This window comes from Chanodichthys erythropterus, chromosome 9 (assembly GCF_024489055.1).
Source record: "Chanodichthys erythropterus isolate Z2021 chromosome 9, ASM2448905v1, whole genome shotgun sequence".
In the NCBI taxonomy this organism is placed as follows: Eukaryota; Metazoa; Chordata; class Actinopteri; order Cypriniformes; family Xenocyprididae; genus Chanodichthys; species Chanodichthys erythropterus.
Window position 1 is genome coordinate 34916118 of NC_090229.1, and position 21965 is coordinate 34938082.

The 21965-nt window shown below is 39.4% G+C and overlaps 1 protein-coding gene across 2 annotated transcripts in view; it reads left to right on the forward strand.

The window, feature by feature from the left end:
- The first annotated feature begins 251 nt into the window (after positions 1-251).
- acsl2 (acyl-CoA synthetase long chain family member 2) overlaps positions 252-21965 on the forward strand; it is a 39528-nt gene continuing 17814 nt past the window's right edge. Inside the window, exons 1-6 of one of the 2 annotated variants that reach the window (XM_067394061.1) lie at positions 252-291; positions 15324-15571; positions 19080-19194; positions 19744-19808; positions 19903-20004; positions 21841-21940. In XM_067394061.1, coding sequence (XP_067250162.1) covers positions 15326-15571; positions 19080-19194; positions 19744-19808; positions 19903-20004; positions 21841-21940 — 628 coding nt within the window. In that variant the 5' untranslated portion in view covers positions 252-291; positions 15324-15325. Of the gene's footprint in view, positions 292-15323; positions 15572-19079; positions 19195-19743; positions 19809-19902; positions 20005-21840; positions 21941-21965 lie in introns of those variants that run through there. The other variant, XM_067394062.1, reaches the window with a different exon arrangement.

Below are 21965 nucleotides of genomic sequence, written 5' to 3' on the forward strand. Positions count from 1 at the left end.
TTCAGTATAATATCAGTATGGGAACTTAATAGCACACAAAGGATACAGTTTCCCGTTTCTGATAAACTTCCTGGAAGATACTGCCAAAAAATATGTTAAAGCACATAATTGGATGAGAAAGTATTGTGAAGTTTGAGGAGGTTTGGCCCGAGGCAGGCTGACTGTAGAGGGGGAGCGAGGGCGTGTTTGTGAGGGACTAAACTCTGGCTCTGGGGTCCGGGAGGGATTTATCACAGTCTGAGGAGAATAGAGAAACTTTTGGAGGACGGGTGACCCAGATTCCACACACAGGTAAGAGCCAGATTCTTAAAACTTTCACAAACATTGTGTAAATGTAGCGATTTAGTACAAATGTAGAAAAACGTCGTAGTTTTGTTAGATGGAAGAAGTTGACAAATTCATCAATGGAAATCCATCCATTCATTCATTCATCACTCACTCGTCCTGTTTATAACTCAACATTTGGTTTGTTTTGCAATACATCCGCACTTTAATGTGAATTTAATGTTCAAACATCGTCTGTTGAGTTAGTAATATGATTTTATATAAAATTATTTCTTCCTATCTCTTTTGTAGTTCGGCGTCATCGCGTGACACGTGCACGTATTTTGTAAACAAGCGCTCTGTGACAAATGTCTAAGTTACTTATAAATACTTTTAAACACTTTAATACTCAAACACTTTCAAGTAGTAACACTTTAAGATATTATTTCCTTGCAATTCATGTTCTTAAAGCCTCATTGAAAACACAAGCACGCATTTACATACGATGTCCATCTTTTAAATAAGATATTCTGAAACTTTTTGGTTGTCAAACGTCAACACTTGTGTTTATTCTGCTATGACATCTCTCTGTGAGGGCAACTGATGTCACATCCACTAAAATAACCAAAAAGTACCATGGTTACCATTGTTTTTTGGATATGTACCATGGTAGTGGTACCTTGTGAATACTGTGGTACATGAATTTACTGTGGTATATCTCAAAGTACCATTAGATACAATCAGTGTAGCCTACCATAGTGCAATTTTTGGTTAGATAGGCTACTTTGAATAAACTTTATGTAGTTTCTGTTTTTGTGTCTTGATTCAGTGCTCTGTCTTCATGTTGTGCCGGGTCAATTGGGTGTGATTTGATCAGTATTATACAGAAGTAAGGGTGTGCTTGATGCATGTCAAGGAAATAAAAACTGTAAAATGCTGCCAGCTAAATAGTGTGGTTTAAATGCTCTGTTTTAGAACAAGAGCCAGTTTTACCCGCCATGTAGAAGACTGTTGAAGCACTGTAGATGTTGTGCATGTGTGTGGCATGTCTAGTCATGCTGAATAAGGTTGTGCTGGTGTAACACACTCTCACAATTCAGAATTCATTGGTTTGTTTTGCAGTACGGCTGGTGTTGGTATGGAAAATGCTTTAAAATGACTCATAGCCACAAAGCCATGAAAGCAAAAGCAACCTGTAGGATGAGACACGTTGTGATCCGTCCCTTCAGGATATGATTCCGAGTTTTCACCATAGCAATATTGTGTAAAAACATAACCTACTTCCAATATACGGGTTGACACAGTTACAATTCACTATATATTACATCAGACATGAGGACACATCACTGCTTTTCCACATTTCTCTTCCGCTCCCAGACAGTTAATTTGTCCGCTGTGATGCAACACCCTCCCCGTTCCCTCTTCCCTCTCCTCTCCAAATCTTTTCAGTGTGATTCTGTGTTCTTCATGCTTCATTTGGGAATCACAGCCAGAGAACACCCGGGCCATTCTCTCATTCACCCCCTCCTTCATTCATTAACCATTGGGCAGGCGCTCGGATCTCCTGAGCCCTCTCATTCCCTGCCTCCTCGTCATATTCCCTTTCAAATACTCAGGAATTCCACTTCCAGAACCCACTTCATATGACATCATATACTCCTGTGAACCTGCCATTTCACATCCCTCATTTCATTCACTGCCAGAAGTACATGTTATTGTCCAAAGGTTGCTCATTTGCCGAGACCTAATTGAGAAGTTTTCAGTCCAGTGATGTTATTGTAAACCGAAACAATTAAAAATCGTGCATTTGAGGTGCATGCAAAATCTGTCATTGCTGTCAAAGAGAAACAATTAATAGGTTAAGGAGATCTCATTAAAGTTTTCTTTCCAATGGCCTCTTTCAGTTTTTGCCATTCTCCATTGTCCATCCATTCTCCAAAAGTGAACATCACTTTTCACTCACACATTCCTACTCTTTACTGGTGAGGTTTTACCTTACACACTTGGGAACTGATGTTCGTCATGGATGCTGAATGACTTTAGTCTAACAATGTGCCTGTTGTTCCTGAGGTTTTGTTGACATTGTAAGAGGTTCAGCCATGTTATGTGTGTGATTTGGCTACGTTCAGACTTCAGGTAAATGTGGCCTAAATGACTCAGATCTGTTTTGGTCATGACAGTGTGAATGGTACAAATCACATGGAATCTGATCTTTTCAGTTTTGATTTGAGATGCTAAATCCGATACAGATCAGATGTTTTGCAGTTCGACCTCAGTCTGAACAGTCATATCGGTATTCATGCGACTTTTACATCACTCTAGAGCAACATTTGTCACGATTCTGCACTCATGGTTACTTCAAAGATAGACAAAGTTATCAAGACAGTTGCGAAATGAAGGACAGTGATGTGTCAGAAGTATTACAGAGACAGCTGTATATACAACAAAACACAAGTCTTGTATCATAAATGTCTAAAAACTCTGCTCTCTTTTTCCACATCCAAGTCTTTATATTTTTATATGGCCTGTGCGTAAATTCGCTGGCTTCCACGGCAGACCACACTATAAATAAATGCACAATCGCTTACTTTAATGTTCTTTTGTACATGCATGTCAGTTCAAGACCATGATCTGTTCACACTGAAATTTGATATTGGCCAAATTTAAAGGTGCCATAGAATGGGTTTTCACAAGATGTAATATAAGTCTAAGGTGTCCCCTGAATGTGTCCGTGAAGTTTCAGCTCAAAATACCCCATAGATTTTTATTAATACATTTTTTTAACTGCCTATTTTGGGCCATAATTATAAATGCACCGATTCAGTGTGTGGCCCCTTTAAATCTCGCGCTCCCCGCCCACGGAGCTCGTGACTGCCTTGAACAGCATAAACAAAGTTCACACAGCTAATATTACCCTCAAAATGGATCTTTACAAAATGTTCGTCATGCATGCTGCATGCATACATTGGATCATGTAAGTATAGTATTTATTTGGATGTTTACATTTGATTCTGAATGAGTTTGAGGCTGTTGCTCTGTGGCTAACGGCTAATGCTACACTGTTGGAGAGAAGTTGTGTTTATGCATTATACAGACTGCAAGTGTTTAAAAATGATAATAGCGACAGCTCTCTTGTCTCCGTGAATACAGTAATAAACGATGGTAACTTTAACCACATTTAACAGTACATTAGCAACATGCTAATATCACTAAAAAAGTCAAATATTTTTAATAGACAACTATCACTAAAAATATCATGATATCATGGATCATGTCAGTTATTATCGCTCCATCTGCCATTTTTCACTATTGTCCTTGCTTGCTTACCTAGTCTGATGATTCAGCTGTGCACAGATCCAGATGTTATTACTGGCTGCCCTTGTCTAATGCCTTGAGCATGGGCTGGCATATGCAAATATTGGGGGCGTACATATTAATGATCCCGACTGTTATGTAACAGTTGGTGTTATGTTGAGATTCGCCTGTTCTTCGGAGGTCAAATGAGATTTATATAAGAAGGAGGAAACAATAGTGTTTGAGACTCACTGTATGTCATTTCCATGTACTGAACTCTTGTTATTGAACTATGCCGAGGTAAATTAAATTTTCTGTTCAATGGCACCTTTAAAACAAGTGTGAACAGCTTTACAAAAAATGGGATTTGAGCAATAAATCAGAATTGGGCACTAAGGCTTGCAGTGTAAACATAGACTTGGGGCAGTTTGGTCACAAAATCAAGCTTAAAGGCATAATTGTATTCCTTAAAACTCATCTTTGATCACCAAAATGAAATAATTAAATGCTTTTTTTCCTGTGAAATTTTTTTTCATGCCTTAAAATAGATTAAAGGCCAACTGAAGTGCCTTGGAGCATGCAGCTTTATTTACTGTGTTGAAGTAATTTCAAATGAAACAGGAAGACAGGGCGGGATATATGTAGAAGCCCCTCCCCTTTTTTCAAAATAGCCAATAGCGTTTTGCCAGAGCTGTTGAGCTCTTGAAACCATTTTTCCCCCTCATAATCTCTAACCGTTTCTCCTCCATATTTCTTTCAAATTTAGCATTGTTTGTAGAATTCAAATGTGTCCGAACGTTTTATAGTCTGTGCCGTGTATGATCCGTTCTGTGCTCTTGTGTCTCTGGACCGGAGCAGACTGTGCTCATGCTGTGGCGGTTCACGTGACACTAACGCGAAAACAAACTTCATTCGCATCAAAGGAAAGCGTAAGACCTTCGTTAATCTTCAGAACACAAATTAAGATATTTATGATGAAATCCGATGGCTCCATGAGGCCTGCATAGGGAGCAATGATATTTCCTCTCTCAAGATCCCTAAAGGTACTAAAACATATTTAAATCGGTTCATGTGAGTACAGTGGTACAATATTAATATTATAAAGTGACTAGAATATTTTTTTAAACAAAATAACGAATTATATAGTGATGGCCGATTTCAAAACACTGCTTCAGGAAGCATCAGAGCGTTATGAATCAGTGTGTCGAATCAGCTGTTCAGAGCACCAAAGTCACATGATTTCAGCCGTTTGGCACGCGATCTGATTCATGATTCAATACACTGATTCATTGTGCTCTGAAGCTTCATGAAGCAGTGTTTTGAAATTGGCCATCACTATATAAGTCGTTATTTATTTATTTTTTTTGGCTCTCCAAAAATATTCGCGTCACTTTATAATATTAATATTGAACCACTGTACTCACATGAACTGATTTAAATATGTTTTTAGTACATTAATGAATCTTGAGAGAGAAAATGTCATTGCTCCCTATGGAGGCCTCACTGAGCCATTGGATTTCAACTAAAATATCTTAATTTGTGTTCTGAAGATTAACGAAGGTCTTACGGTTGTGGAACGGCATGAGGGTGAGTAATAAATGACAGAATTTTCATTTTTGGGTGAACTAACCCTTTAAGGCTAACATATTCATACTAAAAACTAAAAAAAAAATTACATTTTGTTTTTAGGGGGACTTTAAATGTAACTCTACACCCTTGCTTCATTTATTATATGCATATCTACGAATATGCTAAGTAGACCCGCCTCCACTCACTAGCACAAGCTCAGAGATCTACTCGGTCAACTTACTGAGGTAAGCACCACACATTTTTTTCTGGAATCCCGCAGGTAACAGGAATCCAGTGGGATGGGAAACTAAATCACTATTAATCACGTGATTGGTACGGGACAGGAAAAATGTCAGCGGGAGCAGGCGGGACCGGGAATCATAATAACACTATGATACCTAACTTTATACACAAATATACCGTTTATATAAATAAACTATATATTTTAATTTTGAACTTAATTCTAGTTGCCCTGTCACTTTATACTCTCCTGTTCCTGTTTGGAGTTGGTGTAGCTGGTTAAATGAAGGACATGCTTCACACCTGTAACAGTTGGTGGCGGTAATGCACCAAGTTTGTATGCCAATGCCAACCACTAATAATATAAGAGAAGAAGAAGGCTTCCTCATGCACTTTGTAGCCACAAAAATCATAATCAAAATGGAGTCAGACATGAAAGCTACGCTGCAATGACTACTGTTGGAAAATGATACCTCAGTTGTGCTCACCGACATTTCTGGGCAGTCTGAAGTAATCAAAACATTTTTGCGAGTTGAGAAAGATGGCGTGAAAATGCCATACGCCTGCTGCAAGACATGTAGACACGTTATCAAATACCATTCTCACTCAGACACGAGTGGCCTTCAGCGTCACACATTCAAAGCAGCCCGCTCAAGGCAACCGGCAATTTCTTCATTTATGAAGTGTAAGGTGCCAGTGATTGTAAAGTGTGTGTGTGTGTGTTTGCATGGATGATTTGCATGAAATTTAATGTGTGTGCAATCCACACTGTGCATTGTTTTAAGGGTTAGTTCACCCAAAAAGGAAAATTCTGTCATTAATTACTCACCCTCATGTCGTTCCACACCCGTAAGACCTTCGTTCATCTTCAGAACACAAATTAAGATATTTTTGATAAAATCCGAGGACTAGCCGAGGTACATTTGCTCTTGGCTGGGTACATTAGCACTGAGCGCCCCAATTTTTCAAATAGGCACTATCTTTATAAATAAACCACAGATTTGAGCTTTAAACAACTACATTCTCGCCTGAAAAACTTTTAAAACTACATTTCATGACACATTAAAGTAGTTTTTAAATTACACAGGTTTTCTCCTCCGCTTCTCCACTATTGACGCTTGCTGGTAGGTGCTGCGGCATGGACGTCTGAACTTTGTGTACTTGGTATTCTGAAACGCCGAATGTTGGTGCGCAGCAAGCAAAGCTTGTCTTCTTGCGACAGACAGCCTCAAGCTGACAAGCAAGAACAAGATCTGCTGTATGTCCTCCATTGTTGTTTACTGTGTCGTTTTCTTCTTCGCGCGAGAATGACGTCGATCACTACTTTCCGGCTGCGCCATGCCTATCAAGTAAGGGTATTGTTGGCCGTGGAAATGCAAGCCTGATCAGGGTGTACCGTTCCAAATCGTACCGAACTGTACTGAACCGAACCGTACCGCTTAGTAATTCAACCAAGGTTGGCATGCTATGATCTGTACTGTATTTTTTACTGTAACTGACAGATTCCGGCCAAAAAATACAACATGGGAGTGGGAGGGAATGGGAGTCATTCTTGTGGGACTGGAATGGGACAGGATTTGTTGTGGGAGTGGGATGGGAGAGGTTTGAAAATCCACTCCCGTGTCACCTTCTACAATGTCTGACACATAACGGTACTTGATATGATTAGCCTTTGACTTGACTCTATTATCAAACTGCTAATAATGTGTTGCTAATGTTACACAAACCGTGTTCCCGTTACAGCTGCCTTCTTCAGAGCTGTCATAGTTAATGACAAGGTAGTTTGTGATGTCACAAACACCAGTGATTTCAAACCAAGTTTTTAGATCACTGCAGTTTTAAAGAGAAAACACTCAGCATTAGTGTTGACTTATGAATTTGCACGTTTTGTGTTAAAGCATATTAAAAACACCACGTAGACATATAAACAACATTAAAAACTGGATTTTCACCACATACTGAGGAACTCAATCCAGGCGTATACGATTGAATTAAAAATTATCTGTTGATCTGTTGAAGTGAAACAAGATGCTGACAAATGGAGATCACAATATATTGTCCAGTACACAAAATACAATTGTTTTTCGATCTTTTCTCTTAAGAAATATTTAGGCAAAAATTAGCTATGAATTATGCTATGCAGGGTGTTCTGGTTGGCTGCTAGTTAAAAGAGGCCAACCCCAATTCAGATATGGCTCGATTTCCTTCTTTAGTGTAAGTTTATTGGATTGTTTTCAATTATTTTATCCACCGGGCAAAAAAACGCTTAGAAAAGTAATATGACGCCTCTCAGTGATAGAACACATGATCTGAGGTATCATTCATGTCAGCAGCGCAAAATGTGCTCAAGGCGTTTCTCCCGTCACAACATTTCCACAACATTGTGCTGTAAAATGAACCTTGATGAAAGACCAACTACTTGCACAGAAGCACACTAACATCCTACTGCCTGAGGTTTCTCCTCTGAACTACAGCCTATAATGTTTTATGACACTTTTTAATGGGTACCATTTTACGACCTTAAACTAAAATGTGGTTTAAGTGTTCCGCACAGGAAACAACCCCATCCTGGCATCACAACCACAAAACATTTGCTTCCTGTTGCTACATGTGAAGACCCCGCAACAACACTAATAATGGTCTTAATGGACCTTAGTCAGGGTAGACACTTTATATAATTTGACTCGACCATAGGCGGAGCGTGTGTAGGATGGTCAAGGCTAACCTTCCCATCCACGGATTTGAGTAGTCTGCCTGCTGCTGCTTCTGATTGCTTTTAGAGGGAAAAGCTGCTCATTACTGCTGGTCTAGGGTCAGTTTTCTCCGTAAGAATCCAATGCGTATCCGGGAGGTTTCTATTTACAATGTGTTTTTGCAGTATTGAGCAGTGTAGCCAATCACAAACATATCTGTTGATTTCTTGAACACAGTGGCCAATCAGAGGTGTTTCAGTAAGCAATGAAGTGGATTCGGAGTTCTGCACGCTCGCAAATCCTCTCATTATAACAAAGTGTAGACATTCTGTAAATAAGAGATTCATTGTGCAGTCAGTTTCATTGATCATAACAGAACTTTGTGAGATTTCGAATGAAATGAACTAAGATGAGTGACAGCTTTTTAGTAATTATAAAGGCAGCGCTCTTTCAGCAATGCCAGATCCCACATACAGTATGCTTGCTTTTCTGTTAAAATTAACAGTGGTTTATGAACGTAGATGCTTTAATGACAAATTATTTATCGGGAGTGTTTATGCTGGGATGTGTAGGTTGTGCGATGACATATAGCTTGAAACTATTTCAAGGAAATCTATTTGCATTTTTTTAAAAGGGGAAGAGTGTCTAGCCTTAGCCTTACCCTGGAGTTGGTTCTTCCTCCACCTATGGATTTGACTGAAAGCTGTGTGTTCAGTACTGTCTCAAGGTCATTTGTATTTGTATTTATTATTTAAAAAGCCCATTTCAATACAACCAAAGTTGTCCAAAGTGTTGTACATTAAAATATACAAAATACAAGGCCCAATTAATATAAAGCATGCAAAACATAAAACACATAGTAAGTAGATGAGCTTTTAGCCAGGATTTAATGCTAGAAATTGTCTGAGCAGACCTAATAGAAATGGGCAGTGTGTTCCATAACTTTGGAGCAGCTACTGAGAAATCCCGATCTCCTCGTAGTTTTAGTTTAGATCTGGGGACCAGTAAAAGAAGCTGGTCAAAAGACCTCAGGGGCCTAACAGAGGAGTATCGGTTCACTACAGTCTCCAGGTATTTTGGTGCCAGCCCATTCAGAGATTTAATGCGTATACGCATTTAATTTTTCTTGCAGTAATTAGTTTATCCACAAGGTGGCAACCTTGCCCTGGGGGTGTCGATTCACAAGGTAGTCAAAGAAAAACTGCATAAACAGAACAGACCGGAACGCATGCAAGCTACAGAGAAGATGGATGCCTATATAGACAAGAGATTGTTCGAAGAGGTTACCCTCATTTGTTCAACTCTAGCATGAAAGAATACAAATATGTTTACATGGGTTGTAACTTGTGGCGAGAAATTCCTCAAAACTGTGCTTGCGTCGAACACCCGTCTACGCGTACGAGTCATATGAAGTATACTTTGCAAAGCTGCGTGTAAAAAAACAAAGTACACCCAGGGCTTAACAATCAACCGCTGATCTCTATTAATTCATTAGTGCAATCAACACAGTTTTGGAAGATACTTGTTCTGTACGCAAACAGACCGACCATAAAGGATTTCACTCCTGAAATTGTAATGTGTACCAAGGTTATTGTTGTTGACGAAAATCATGATTAAAACTAATCAAAATTAAAACACTTTTTTTTCTTCTTTTTTATTTCCCCATTTTCATTTACTGTACACTCTAAAAAATGCTGGGTTAAAAACAACCCAAGTTGGGTTGAAAATGGACAAACCCAGCGATTGGTTGTTTTAACCCAGCAGTTGGGTTAAATGTTTGCCCAACCTGCTGGGTAGTTTTACTTAACTCAACTATTGTTTAAACATTAAAGTATTGCTTACTTAAAATGAATCCAAAATATCTTGGAAATTAACATTTATTAATATGTTTAATAAATAAACATTTTAATTTAATTTTAGATTCATTTTAAGTCAGCCATATAGTCCTTTTCAAACAATAGTTGGGTTAAATAAAACAACCCAGCAGGTTGGGCAAACATTTAACCCAACAGTTGGGTTAAAACAACCCAATCGTTGGGTTTGTCCATTTTCAACCCAACTTGGGTTGTTTTTAACCCAGCATTTTTTAGAGTGTAGGTATTCCACACACAGTGATATTCTCTAGATTAAAAGCAGGGATTTTTAAATTGTATTTATTATTTTGCCACCCCAATGAAATCTCTGGGTTTTACGTGACCACTCCTGAAAAAAAGTTCTAGCTATGCCCCTGATCCAAAGCATTTTTTGCAAAGATATATTTTCAATATTCTTTCAGATGAATGATTGACATCCAGGTTCACTGCAGAATATTACATGTTGAACTTCTCACAGTCTCGTTTTCATATTAATATGCTTTTGAACTCCAGAATGCCTTGCCCCATAGACTTCCATCGAAAGTACATTACTGAACATGTGGTTTTTGTTTTTTTTTACACTAACTGGGGGACAAGTCAAAGTAATTTTTATGTTTAGATGAACCCAAAACATTGCATCTTATTTAAAATACCACATTTGTCTCCCCATCTCTGCTCTTTGTGAGTTGTTGATATCACCGTGTGGATGTCTGAAAGCTTGAGTTTTCCTCAGGTTGTAAATCTGTAGGGCCTTCTTTGAAATTGCGCTTTAGTTCATTTAGCACCAGTTTGAGTAATAGCCTCTGTCGCTCTCTCCCCTCTTTGTTCTGTTTAAGTTCCCAAGTGAGTGCCAGAAACACACAATAGTGCCTGTCTACCTCTGACAATGGCCCTTATGGATGAGGGAGGGAAGGAGAGAAAGAGAGTGGTCTGTCCTCATCTGTGACGCGTAATTATTTTCAGATGTCATCTCTGCAAAATCCATTTATCTCCAGCTTTTGTGGACCTTTGACAGAGAGAGGCATGTGCAGAGATGGTCACATGAAAAGGGATGTTGCTGTTTGGAGTTGCATTGCTTTAACTCTCACTTCTAAAGTGACCACATGTAGGGTCTTCAAAGTCTATTGGAATATAGAAAGTGCTTTCTTTCTTTCTTTCTTTCTTTCTTTCTTTCTTTCTTTCTTTCTTTCTTTCTTTCTTTCTTTCTTTCTTTCTTTCTTTCTTTCTTTCTTTCTTTCTTTCTTTCTTTCTTTCTTTCTTTCTTTCTTTCTTTCTTTCTTTCTTGTAAGGTTGTAAGGTCACATAAATAAATTTGCATGTTAATAATCCATTGAATCTCATGTTTAACATGATATACACTACTGTTTAAATCTCTAGTTTTATTCAGCAATGATGCATTAAAGGGTAAGTACACCCAAAAATGAAAATAATGTAATTTATTACTCACCCTCATGTCGTTTCACACCCGTAAGTCCTTCGTTCATCTTCAGAACACAACTTAAGATATTTTTGATAAAATCCGATGGCTCAGTGAGGCCTCTATAGACAGCAATGCCTTTGTAAATCTCAAGATCCATAAAGCTACTAAAAACATAAACAGCGGCAAAGTCACGTGATTTCAGCAGTTTAGCCGTTTGATAGGAGATCCAAATCACTGATTCGATTCGTAAAGCTTCGAAGCAGTGTTTTGAAATTGGCCATCACAAGATATTGCTGAAAAATCTTTATTTTGTTTTTTTGCCACACAAAATGTATTCTCGTCGCTTTATAATATTAAGGTAGAACCACCATACTCACATGAACTGTTTTAAATATGTTTTTAGTACCATAGAGTCATCAGATTTCATCAAAAATATCTTAATTTGTGTTCTGAAGATGAACAAAGGACTTCAGGGTGTGGAACGGCAAATGCATGCTGTTATTTTAACTTGCCTGAACAAAAAAAATCACAGTTTCCACAAAAAAATATGAAGCAGCGCAACTGTTTACAACATTGATAATAATAAATGTTTCTTGAGCAGCAAATCAGCATATTAGAATCATTTCTTAAGGATCATGTGACACTAAAATATATTAAATAATAAAATGACATCTTAAAATATTTTAAAAATAGTTATTTTAATAGTAATTTAAAAATAAAAATAATACTAATTCACAATATCACTATTACTGTATATTTGATCAAATAAAACAAACAACAACAAAAAAATCTGGTATTGTATAAAATAAACTGTATTGTATATGTATCACATCATATTTATGGATATGAAATATTTTTTTTTATATTTATGAGATTTATGAATTGGAATTCAGTATATTCCATACTGTTTGAAATGTATTATTTATTTAAATTCATTTAAAGAGTACTTTCATCATTAAAATTGTATAAATTAAATATTTAAATTAGAGCTGTCAAATTATTAATCATGATTAATTATATATAAAATATTTATATTTATATATAGTATAAATTTTCCTGAATCATTGTAAAATAGTTGATTTACACGCATGTGTGACTGCACATGAATTTAATATTAAAGGTCAAATTAAGCACTTACTCTTTGAATATGATGGCATAGGATAATTAGGGTAATAATCTGTGGCACTTTTATATAAATACTTTATTAATAATGGTTATGGGGTAAAATATTGATTTATATAATGAGTACAAAGATATTGGAGTTTTTGTGGTCTAGACATTGTCTGTTTTTAATGAATTTTGAGTCTATATTATTAAACTACTGCAAATAATAGTAATATCGGTATACATTTGGTCTCAATAGTCATTATAAAGTTGTAATGTGTATATATACAGTGGTCTGCGAAAGTTTGTGAACCCCTTGCAGAATCTGTGAAAATGTGAATAATTTTAACAAAATAAGAGAGATCATACAAAATGCATGCCATTTTTTTTTAGCACTGTCCTAAATAAAATAGTTTACATAAAAGATGTTTGTTTATAATTCACATGACAAATTTTTTTTTTTGTTTTTTTTTTGTTTACATACCCTTGGTTCTCAATACTGTGTGTGTTTGTTTTGTGATGGTTGTTCATGAGTCTCTTGTTTGTTCTGAGCATTTAAACTGAGCTCTGTTCTTCAGAAAAATCCTCCTGCTGATTCTTTAGTTTTCCAGCATCTTTTGCATATTTGAACCCTTTCCAGCAGCGACTGTATGATTTTGAGATCCATTTTATCACACTGAGGATGATTGAGGGACTCAAACACAACCAGTTCACTGACGCTCCAGGAGGAAACACTATGCATTAAGAGTCGGGGGGTGAAAACTTTTTGAATTTTTTTGAAGATCAAGGTAAATTGCACATAATTTTTCATCCGGGAAACAGGGAAGCAGGTATCTTCTGTTGCTTCCGAAGGACAGTACTAAATGAAGAAAAAACAAACAAACATAACAAAAAAAAAATGGTATTTAAACAAAATAAGAACATTTGTGACATCTTCATCCTGTTCAAAAGTTTTCACCCCCTGACTCTTAATGTGTCGTGTTTCCTTCTGGAGCATCAGTGAATGTTTGAACCTTTTTTAATAGTTGAGTTTGAGTCCCTCAATTGTCCTCAGTGTGAAAAGTCAAAATCATCCAGTAACTGCTGGAAAGGGTTCAAATATGCAAAAATGCTTGAAAACTGATGAATCTGCAGGACCTGGAGGATTTTTCTGAAGAACCTGAGTTTCTCAGTTTAACTGCTCAGGACAAACAAGAGACTCATGAACAACCATCACAAAACAAACAAACAGTCGTGGATCATCAGGTAACCACACACAGTATTAAGAATCAAGGGTTTATAAACTTTTGAACGGGGTTATTTTCATAAATTCAGCAATTTTTTGTCTTGTGGACTAAAATATCTTACTCAGGACAGTACTAAATAAAATAACATGCATTTTGTATGATCTCTCTAATTTTGTTAAAATTATTCACATTTTCACAGATTCTACATGGTGTTCACAAACCTTGGCATGCCACTGTATGTATATACACCCATCAGCTGTCTAGAGATCATCCATGGCCATTACAAACCCCATACCTGTCCCACACTAAACATTTAGTTGTGACTCTGGCTGGCTTCGGAGTCTCTAGTGTTAAGTATTCTGGAGGCAAACATCATGGCACTTGCTCTGGTGGCATTTAAGGAGAGAAAGGGGTGGGGGGAGGGCATTTTCCCTCTCGCTGTGGGAATACCAATGCAGGGCGAGGGGTGATGACATCACCCTTTATCCTCCTGTTCTTTAATGGGTGAGGAAATGGGTGAGAGGTTAGAGAAGAGAGGGGGTGAGATGAGGGGGTTTATTTGGGCGAGCGAGAGAGGGAGAGAGAGGGAGCATTCTGTGAGACTGTGAATCAAGTCCCAGGAAATGACCGTGTTTGGGTCGTCTCATGTGATTGTTACAGATCGTCTCATTGGCAAAGGCGATCACACTCATTCACACTCGGGCCTCCCAGTCACCCCATCTCACCACCAAATCAATGCCGACTGTACTCTCTTCATCAGTGTCAGGTTCTGCTGCTGGACAGCATTAAAATTCATTTGCAGCCTGTCAGTGAGAAAACACACCTCTCACACGAGCAGCTCTCTTCATCTCCACCTGTCCTTCTGTGTGTCCTGCAACACATTCACACCTGCTTGTGTTTGTGTTTTGGCTGCCGGCTCGAAAATGGCCGAGAGTTACCCGAGCGCCTGTTGTGTGTCGTCCAATCATCATTACTTCCTCCTGGTATTCAAATGGGGCCCAAAACATTTGTTGGCTTCTCTCAAGGCTGAGTGCTTTTCATTCAGGTTTTGTTCTCAGACATCTTTACAACAAATCAATGAAAGTTGCTCTTAATTTGGAGTCACTGCACATTAATTTTAAACTAAATATTAATGCACCAAATAATTTCAGCATACAGTTGTGATGGGATCAGGATTTCAAGAGAGTGTCAGGACTTGTGTTAACAGCAATTTATTATCTAAAAAGAACATTTCTAACAGCTTTGAGGATGGTTATTGGATAGCTGGTATCACAAGGCCAATTCAGCATATTTGACACCAGTAAATAGAATGACAGTGTTTTGATGTACTTTTTCTATGGTTAAAGATGAAATGTGTCATTTCTGTGCCACTATCACCAAACAGAATAGTAATGTATTTGTCTGAGCAGCTGGACATTACATTGATTCAACCAATGGTCTTAGTTGAGGACAGGACCACCTGTTTGGTCAACCAATGGCAAATGACAGGAGAGTTTAGAACAATCTTTATTTTCTGTTTACACACAGTAGTGCCAAAGCATATGTCAATGATGGAAAAAATAAAAAAAATAAAAAAATCAACAAACAACATTAAAGGGATTGTTCACCATTTTACTCTTATGATGATATTGATGGCAGTGAATCTGTGTTTCTCTCACAGCTATGCAGTTTCAGGAGTGGTTACGTTCCCTGCGTTTCAGTGGAGGAGACGGGAAGTCTGAAGTGGACAATCTGAAGACCCTCCTTCCGTCTCTCCCCTCGTCCTTCTCTTTTTCCTCTCTGTCCCTCTCTCCATCCTCTATCATCGGGTTAGGAGCGCTAGCCTCTCTCACAACCTATTGGCTGGTGACCAGACCTCGACCAATCCAGCCTCCATGTAACCTGCAGGCCCAGTCTATTCCTGTACAGGTAACAGTGTTGTTATTAACTAAAACAAATCCAAAATTTGAAACAAATTGAAATAAAGCTGAAATAAAATATATATTACAACTTTCCAACTATCTGAAATAACTTAAATTAAGTTAAATGAAGTACTAAAATTACTAACACTAAAATAAAAATAATTTTAAGCTATATAGAAATTAAAAAAATGACAAAAATGACAAAGCATAACAAAATGACTTAAACTACAATTAAAATAAAAACTGAAACTATAAAATAAAAGCTAATTCAAAATATTAATACTATAATGGTCTATAAATAATATTAAAATAGCACTGCCAGTGATGAATTGCATACTCTTAATACCTAAATACAGTATTTTAAAAATGTATGCAGAAATGTTGTATTGTTTTCACATGATTCCTCAATTACGTGTTTGTCACGCTGTATAGTAGAACCACTCGCTGGAAACAGGAGTTCAGATCCACAGAAGTTTTATTTCAATCCACAAACAGAAGACTAGGGAAATGCAGGAAAAAATAACACAACTGAGGACTTATATACATGGAAAACAAGGGAGCAAATTAACAAAACACACTTGAACAGAATACTCAAATCAATCAGAAACCATTGTGACAAACAAGCAGGGAACAGACTGTGAGAGAATGAATTAACAACCTAGAAGTTTAACAAAGAAACTCAGACATGAGCTTATAAACTCAAATCATGCTCCCCCCTCCCGGATGAACATCCTCGCACCATAAAGCATCCAATGGGTGGGAGGGTGGGTGCCCTGGAGGCTGACAAGGGGTGGCTCCGGCAGAACAGGACACCTCAAGGGCAGTGCCGGTACTTCAGGTGGCCAGGGCAGCGCCGACAGTTCAGGGGACCAAGGGGGTGTTGGCAATTTAGGAGACCAAGGGGGCACCGGCGGTTCAGGGGGCCATAGTGATGCAAGTAGCCCAAGGGCCCAGGAAGGATCGACCTCTGTGGCCTTGACCCAGAGGCTTAGCTTGATCACTATGGCTGGGTATGTATAGCTCCCCTCCCCCCCTTCTTGGAAAAGACACTGGAGTAGGCTCTGTGGTCTCTGGCTCATGGACTGGAGTGGACTCAGGGGCTGAAGTGGAATTCATGGGCTTAAGAGGACTCTGAAGCAAGCTCGTGGGCTGAAAAGGACTCTGGAGTGGGCTCTTGGGTAAGCTCAGGGACGAGAGCAGGCACTGGGCTGAGCTCGGCGATGAGAGTGGGCATATGACTCTGGTCAGGGGCTGGAGCCTTCACTAGACTCTGGTCAGGGCCTGGAGCCTTCACTGGACTCTGGTCAGGGCCTGGAGCCATCACTGGACTCTGGTCAGGAGCTGGAGCCTTCACTAGACTCTGGTTAGGGGCTGGAGCATTCACTGGACTTTGGTTAGGGACTGGAGCCTTCACTGGACTCTTTTTAGGGACTGGAGCCTTCACTGGACTCTGGTCAGAGGCTGGAGCCTTCCCTGGAAACTGGTCAGGGGCTGGAGCCTTCACTAGACGCTGGTTAGGGACTGGAGCCTTCACTGGACTCTGGTCAGAGGCTGGAGCCTTCATTGGACTCTGGTCAGGGGCTGAAGCCTTCACTGGACTCTGGTTAGGGACTGGAGCCTTCTCTGTACTCTGGTCAGAGGCTGGAGCCTTCACTGGACTCTGGTCAGGGGCTGGAGCCTTCACTGGACTCTGGTTAGGGACTGGAGCCTTCACTGGACTCTGGTTAGGGACTGGAGCCTTCACTGGACTCTGGTCAGAGGCTGGAGCCTTCACTGGACTCTGGTCAGAGGCTGGAGCCATCCCTGGAAAATGGTCAGAGGATGGTGCCTTCACTGGACTCTGGTTAGGGACTGGAGCCTTCACTGGACTCTGGTCAGGGGTTGGTCAGAGACTGGAGCCTTCACTAGACTATGGTTAGGGGCTGGAGCCTTCACTGGACTCTGGTTAGGGGCTGGAGCCTTCACTGGACTCTGGTTAGGGACTGGAGCCTTCACTGGACTCTGGTTAGAGACTGGAGCCTTCACTAGACTCTGGTCAGAGGCTGGAGCCTTCCCTGGAAACTGGTCAGGGGCTGGAGCCTACACTAGACTCTGGTTAGGGACTGGAGCCTTCACTGGACTCTGGTCAGAGGCTGGAGCCTTCACTGGACTCTGGTCAGGGGCTGAAGCCTTCACTGGACTCTGGTCAGAGGCTGGAGCCTTCACTGGACTCTGGTCAGAGGCTGGAGCCATCCCTGGAAAGTGGTCAGGGGCTGGAGCCTTCACTAGACTCTGGTTAGGGACTTGAGCCTTCACTGGACTCTGGTCAGAGGCTGGAGCCTTCACTGGACTCTGGTCAGGGGCTGGAGCCTTCACTAGACTATGGTTAGGGGCTGGAGCCTTCACTGTACTCTGGTCAGGGGTTGGAGCCTTCACTAGACTATGGTCAGAGGCTGGAGCCTTCACTGGATCCTGGTCAGGGGCTGGAGCCTTCACTAGACTATAGTTAGGGGCTGGAGCCTTCACTGGACTCTGGTTAGGGGCTGGAGCCTTCACCAGACTACGGTTAGGGGCTGGAGCCTTCACTGGACTCTGGTCAGAGGTTGGAGCCTTCACTGGACTCTGGTCAGAGGTTGGAGCCTTCACTGGACTCTGGTCAGAGGTTGGAGCCTTCAATAGACTCTGCTTAGGGGCTGGAGCTGATGTATATGCAGCCCTCACACACAATATGGTCTTGGCCATAATTGTCAATGTAGCATTTTCAGCAGTTCACTCTGGGGCTGGAACAGGCTCAGAGATTTCACACACTAGAAAGGTCTCTGAGATTTCACACCCTTGAATGTACTCGGGATAAAGGCTCAGGAAGTACAGGAAGGATAAGTGGTCTTTTGGGGGTTGATCGACTAAGCAGGAGAGCATAGTGGATGTATTGCTCAATCATGCAGTTGTTCATATCCCAATGCATCTTAGAATGCAATGGCTCATCTAAGCCTACATGAAATATTTACATCAGCAATGCATCATCCAAATACATGGTGGAAGACAGCCCTAAGAACTCATCGTACTCATCAATTTGATGGCCCTTTTGGGAGAGGGCCTATATACCTGCTTAAATCAGCCTAAACTGGTTTGATGGTCTTTGCTGATTTAAGCTGGTCAGGCTGGTGTAGCTGAGCTGGTCAAGCTGGTCTGCCTGTTTAGCTGAAAAGTGACCAAAAAACTAGCCAACAGACCAGTCTTATCAAGCTACAAGACCTAACAAAAGCCTTTTTTTCCAGGTGCAGAGAGAGAGAAACATATTTAACATTGCTTCTGCTTTATTCATCACATTGGAAATAGAAGGTCAAGGTGCATTGCGGCATACAATATTGCACACTGTGTGTTTGGGTAGCTTATGGCATGAGTTGTAAGTTATTTGAACATGCATCAAATTTTTATGCTGTGCACAGTATGCTGAACGAGATGAGGAGCTTTGAATATCGGTTTGAACGATTGATGCTATATTAACACATGCTTATGTCCACGTGTGTTTCCAGGGAGACCAGAGCTGTAGGCGCTCCGCTTTACTGAAGGATGACAATCTGCTGGAGTTCTACTACGAGGACACAAAGACCGCTTACGACATGTTCCAGAGAGGACTGCGGATAGCAGGTCTGTGTAATGCTCAAACAAACACAACCACAGTGTCTCTTGTCCTCTTTGAAAAGAGAATAATTATACAGAAAAACACTTTGAGTGACTATTTCAATTTCTGTAGTGGTGAAATCTGTTGAACCTAGATGAATTCAATGGTTTCTCGGTTTTCCTTTCTTTTCATTTACTGCAGTGCTCTGCAAGGCTTTCTTGGATCGATAATGCTTTCATCACATGTAGCTCCCTTCAGTGAAGGGATTGTGAAATAGATTCATAGTCGATTGCTTGTGTTTGAAGTGTTTTTGTGTTTGGATTCATGGAACATAGAAAGCATCTGGATTGAAGCTAAAAGAATAATAGTTTTATAACAGCAGACAAGCGGTAAGTAAGGGGTGATGTACAATGTGATCAGGACACAAAGCACATAGAGCATCATAGAAAATCAGCCAATTATACAGTTCAATAGCTAGTAATCATTATAAAATATATAAATGTCCACAGTATAACATAGAATCAAGTATTCCAGAGAGCCATATAATAACTAACAGTATTATTTGTGCTGTGCAGGTGACGGCCCGTGTCTTGGCTTTAGGAAACCCAGAGAGCCCTATCAGTGGATCTCTTACACTGAGGTGAGAGCAATGCATGTTATAACACATTAATTACTGTATAATAATCATGTAAAAAACGTTCTGAGCGATTATCATGACAATGATTTTGTTACAGGTCGCAGAAAGGGCACAGGTGTTGGGATCAGGTTTGCTAGCGAAAGGATGCAAACCAAACCCTCAGCAGTTTGTGGGCATCTTTGCCCAAAACAGACCAGAGGTAGGACACAACTTGATGTCTTAAACAGTAATATTGAGAAATATTATTACGATTTAAAATAATGTTTCTATATGAACATTTTAAAAATGTAATTTAAAAACATTTAAAAATCACAATGATTCCAAACCAATTATGTGCAAAGTGTTTTTTCATAATCTTTAATCAAGTTTTTCTGCCTCTGAAACAAATGGGTATGTGTAAATGCTGATGAAAAAAAAAAAAGAGATGGAATCCAAAAGTGTTAGATTAAATTGAAAGCCTGCTATCATTGTCATTTAAATTTTTTCATTTAAACCTAAAAAAAAGAAAATCAATATTTAATTAATTAAGATTTATCCTTTTTTCCCTTCAAATGTCCGTGAAAAAACACTCCCAGAGTACATGTCAGACACCTTTGTCTGTCAAAAATATTTTTTGGAATGTAATATTTCTTCTTCTCTAAGAACAGTTTTATTCCTTTTGATACCCTTGAAAACGGTCAGATCAATTGAAAATCAAGTTAATCCAAATTTAGTAAAGATGGGTCTTCATATCTTATTTAGTTTTTTATATTTTTAGATTCTTTAAAGTGAACCTATAATGCCCCCCCTTTTTTTTACAAGATGTAATATAAGTCTCTGGTGTCTCCAGAATGTGTCTGTGAAGTTTCAGCTCAAAATACTCCACAGATCATTTATTATCGCTTGTCAAATTTGCCCCTATTTGGGTGTGAGCAAAAACATGCTGTTTTTGTGTGTGTCCCTTTAAATGCAAATGAGCTGCTGCTTCTGGCCCCCTTTCCAGAAGAGGGCGGAGCTTTAACAGCTCAACAACAACAAAGCTGGAGATTCTCACGCAGCCAAAATGAGGATTGTCAGTAACGGTGTTCAGCCTTACATTGTTCAAACCGGAGTCGACACTGATGGAGAGACTCAGGAAGAACTTACAACTTTTAGAATGAAACTGGACGTTTCTGAATGTTTCGTGGATAAATTATGTAATTGCTGTGGAGTTGATTCAAATCATCGATTGGCATGTGCCGCCATGTTAATCTTTTGTGCAAATTCAGTGTTGAATTGACCCTCATTTGTGAAGCAGTCCGGCATAAAATGACGGCGTCTCAACAACTACAACAACTCTTCCTCTTCTCTAAAGCAGCCCAACATGACCTCAGCCCCTTTGTTGTGTGTTCCCGGGGGCAGGGTTTATGTTAATTTTGGGGTTTGTGCTGTCAACAAACCAGAAGAAGCTTGTTGTAGTCCCTATCAGCTGTTTGTTGTAGTCCTCCCTTTGCATTGAACTTTGAGCATAGTAACTTTGCAGGTGTTGTTTATGCTCAAAGTAAACTAAAGTAAAAAAGTGAAATCATAATCAAGGACCCCTTTAACTCAAGCATAGTTTTCGCAATTTAAATATGCAAAAAAGCTGATAGATTTTAAAAAAAAAACGCAAAAGGTAATATTTTCTTGATTCCACTGAGGCAAAAATCTTTGGATCATTCTCAAATCATGCTGGATAACATTGTCATTATCAGGTTTTGCAAAATGCTAAACCATATTGATTATCATGTACATTTTTCAGCTCAACTTTTCACTCAGATTGTTATGCAGATAATGTAATTTGTAATGATTTTTTTTTTTTTATTGCAATTCTGTTTTTATTAAATAAAAGCGAAATAGAAGCATTTTCACTAATCAGTTAATCAATGAATGGCTGTGAGCCAAGTCACATACTTCTGAAAGTCACACTGCCATTGAGGAGAATGGAAATGCTAACAGAGAGATTTCTCCCGGTGGATTAGAACTGGATGTTTCTAATATGTTCATGCTTTGTTTTGTCTCCCCCTGCTGGCTGCAGTGGGTAATTGCAGAGCTGGCCTGCTACACGTTCTCCATGGCTCTGGTGCCTCTGTACGATACTCTTGGATTAGAGGCTATGGTTCACATCCTTAACCTGGGTGAGTAAGACAGACAGGCACATGA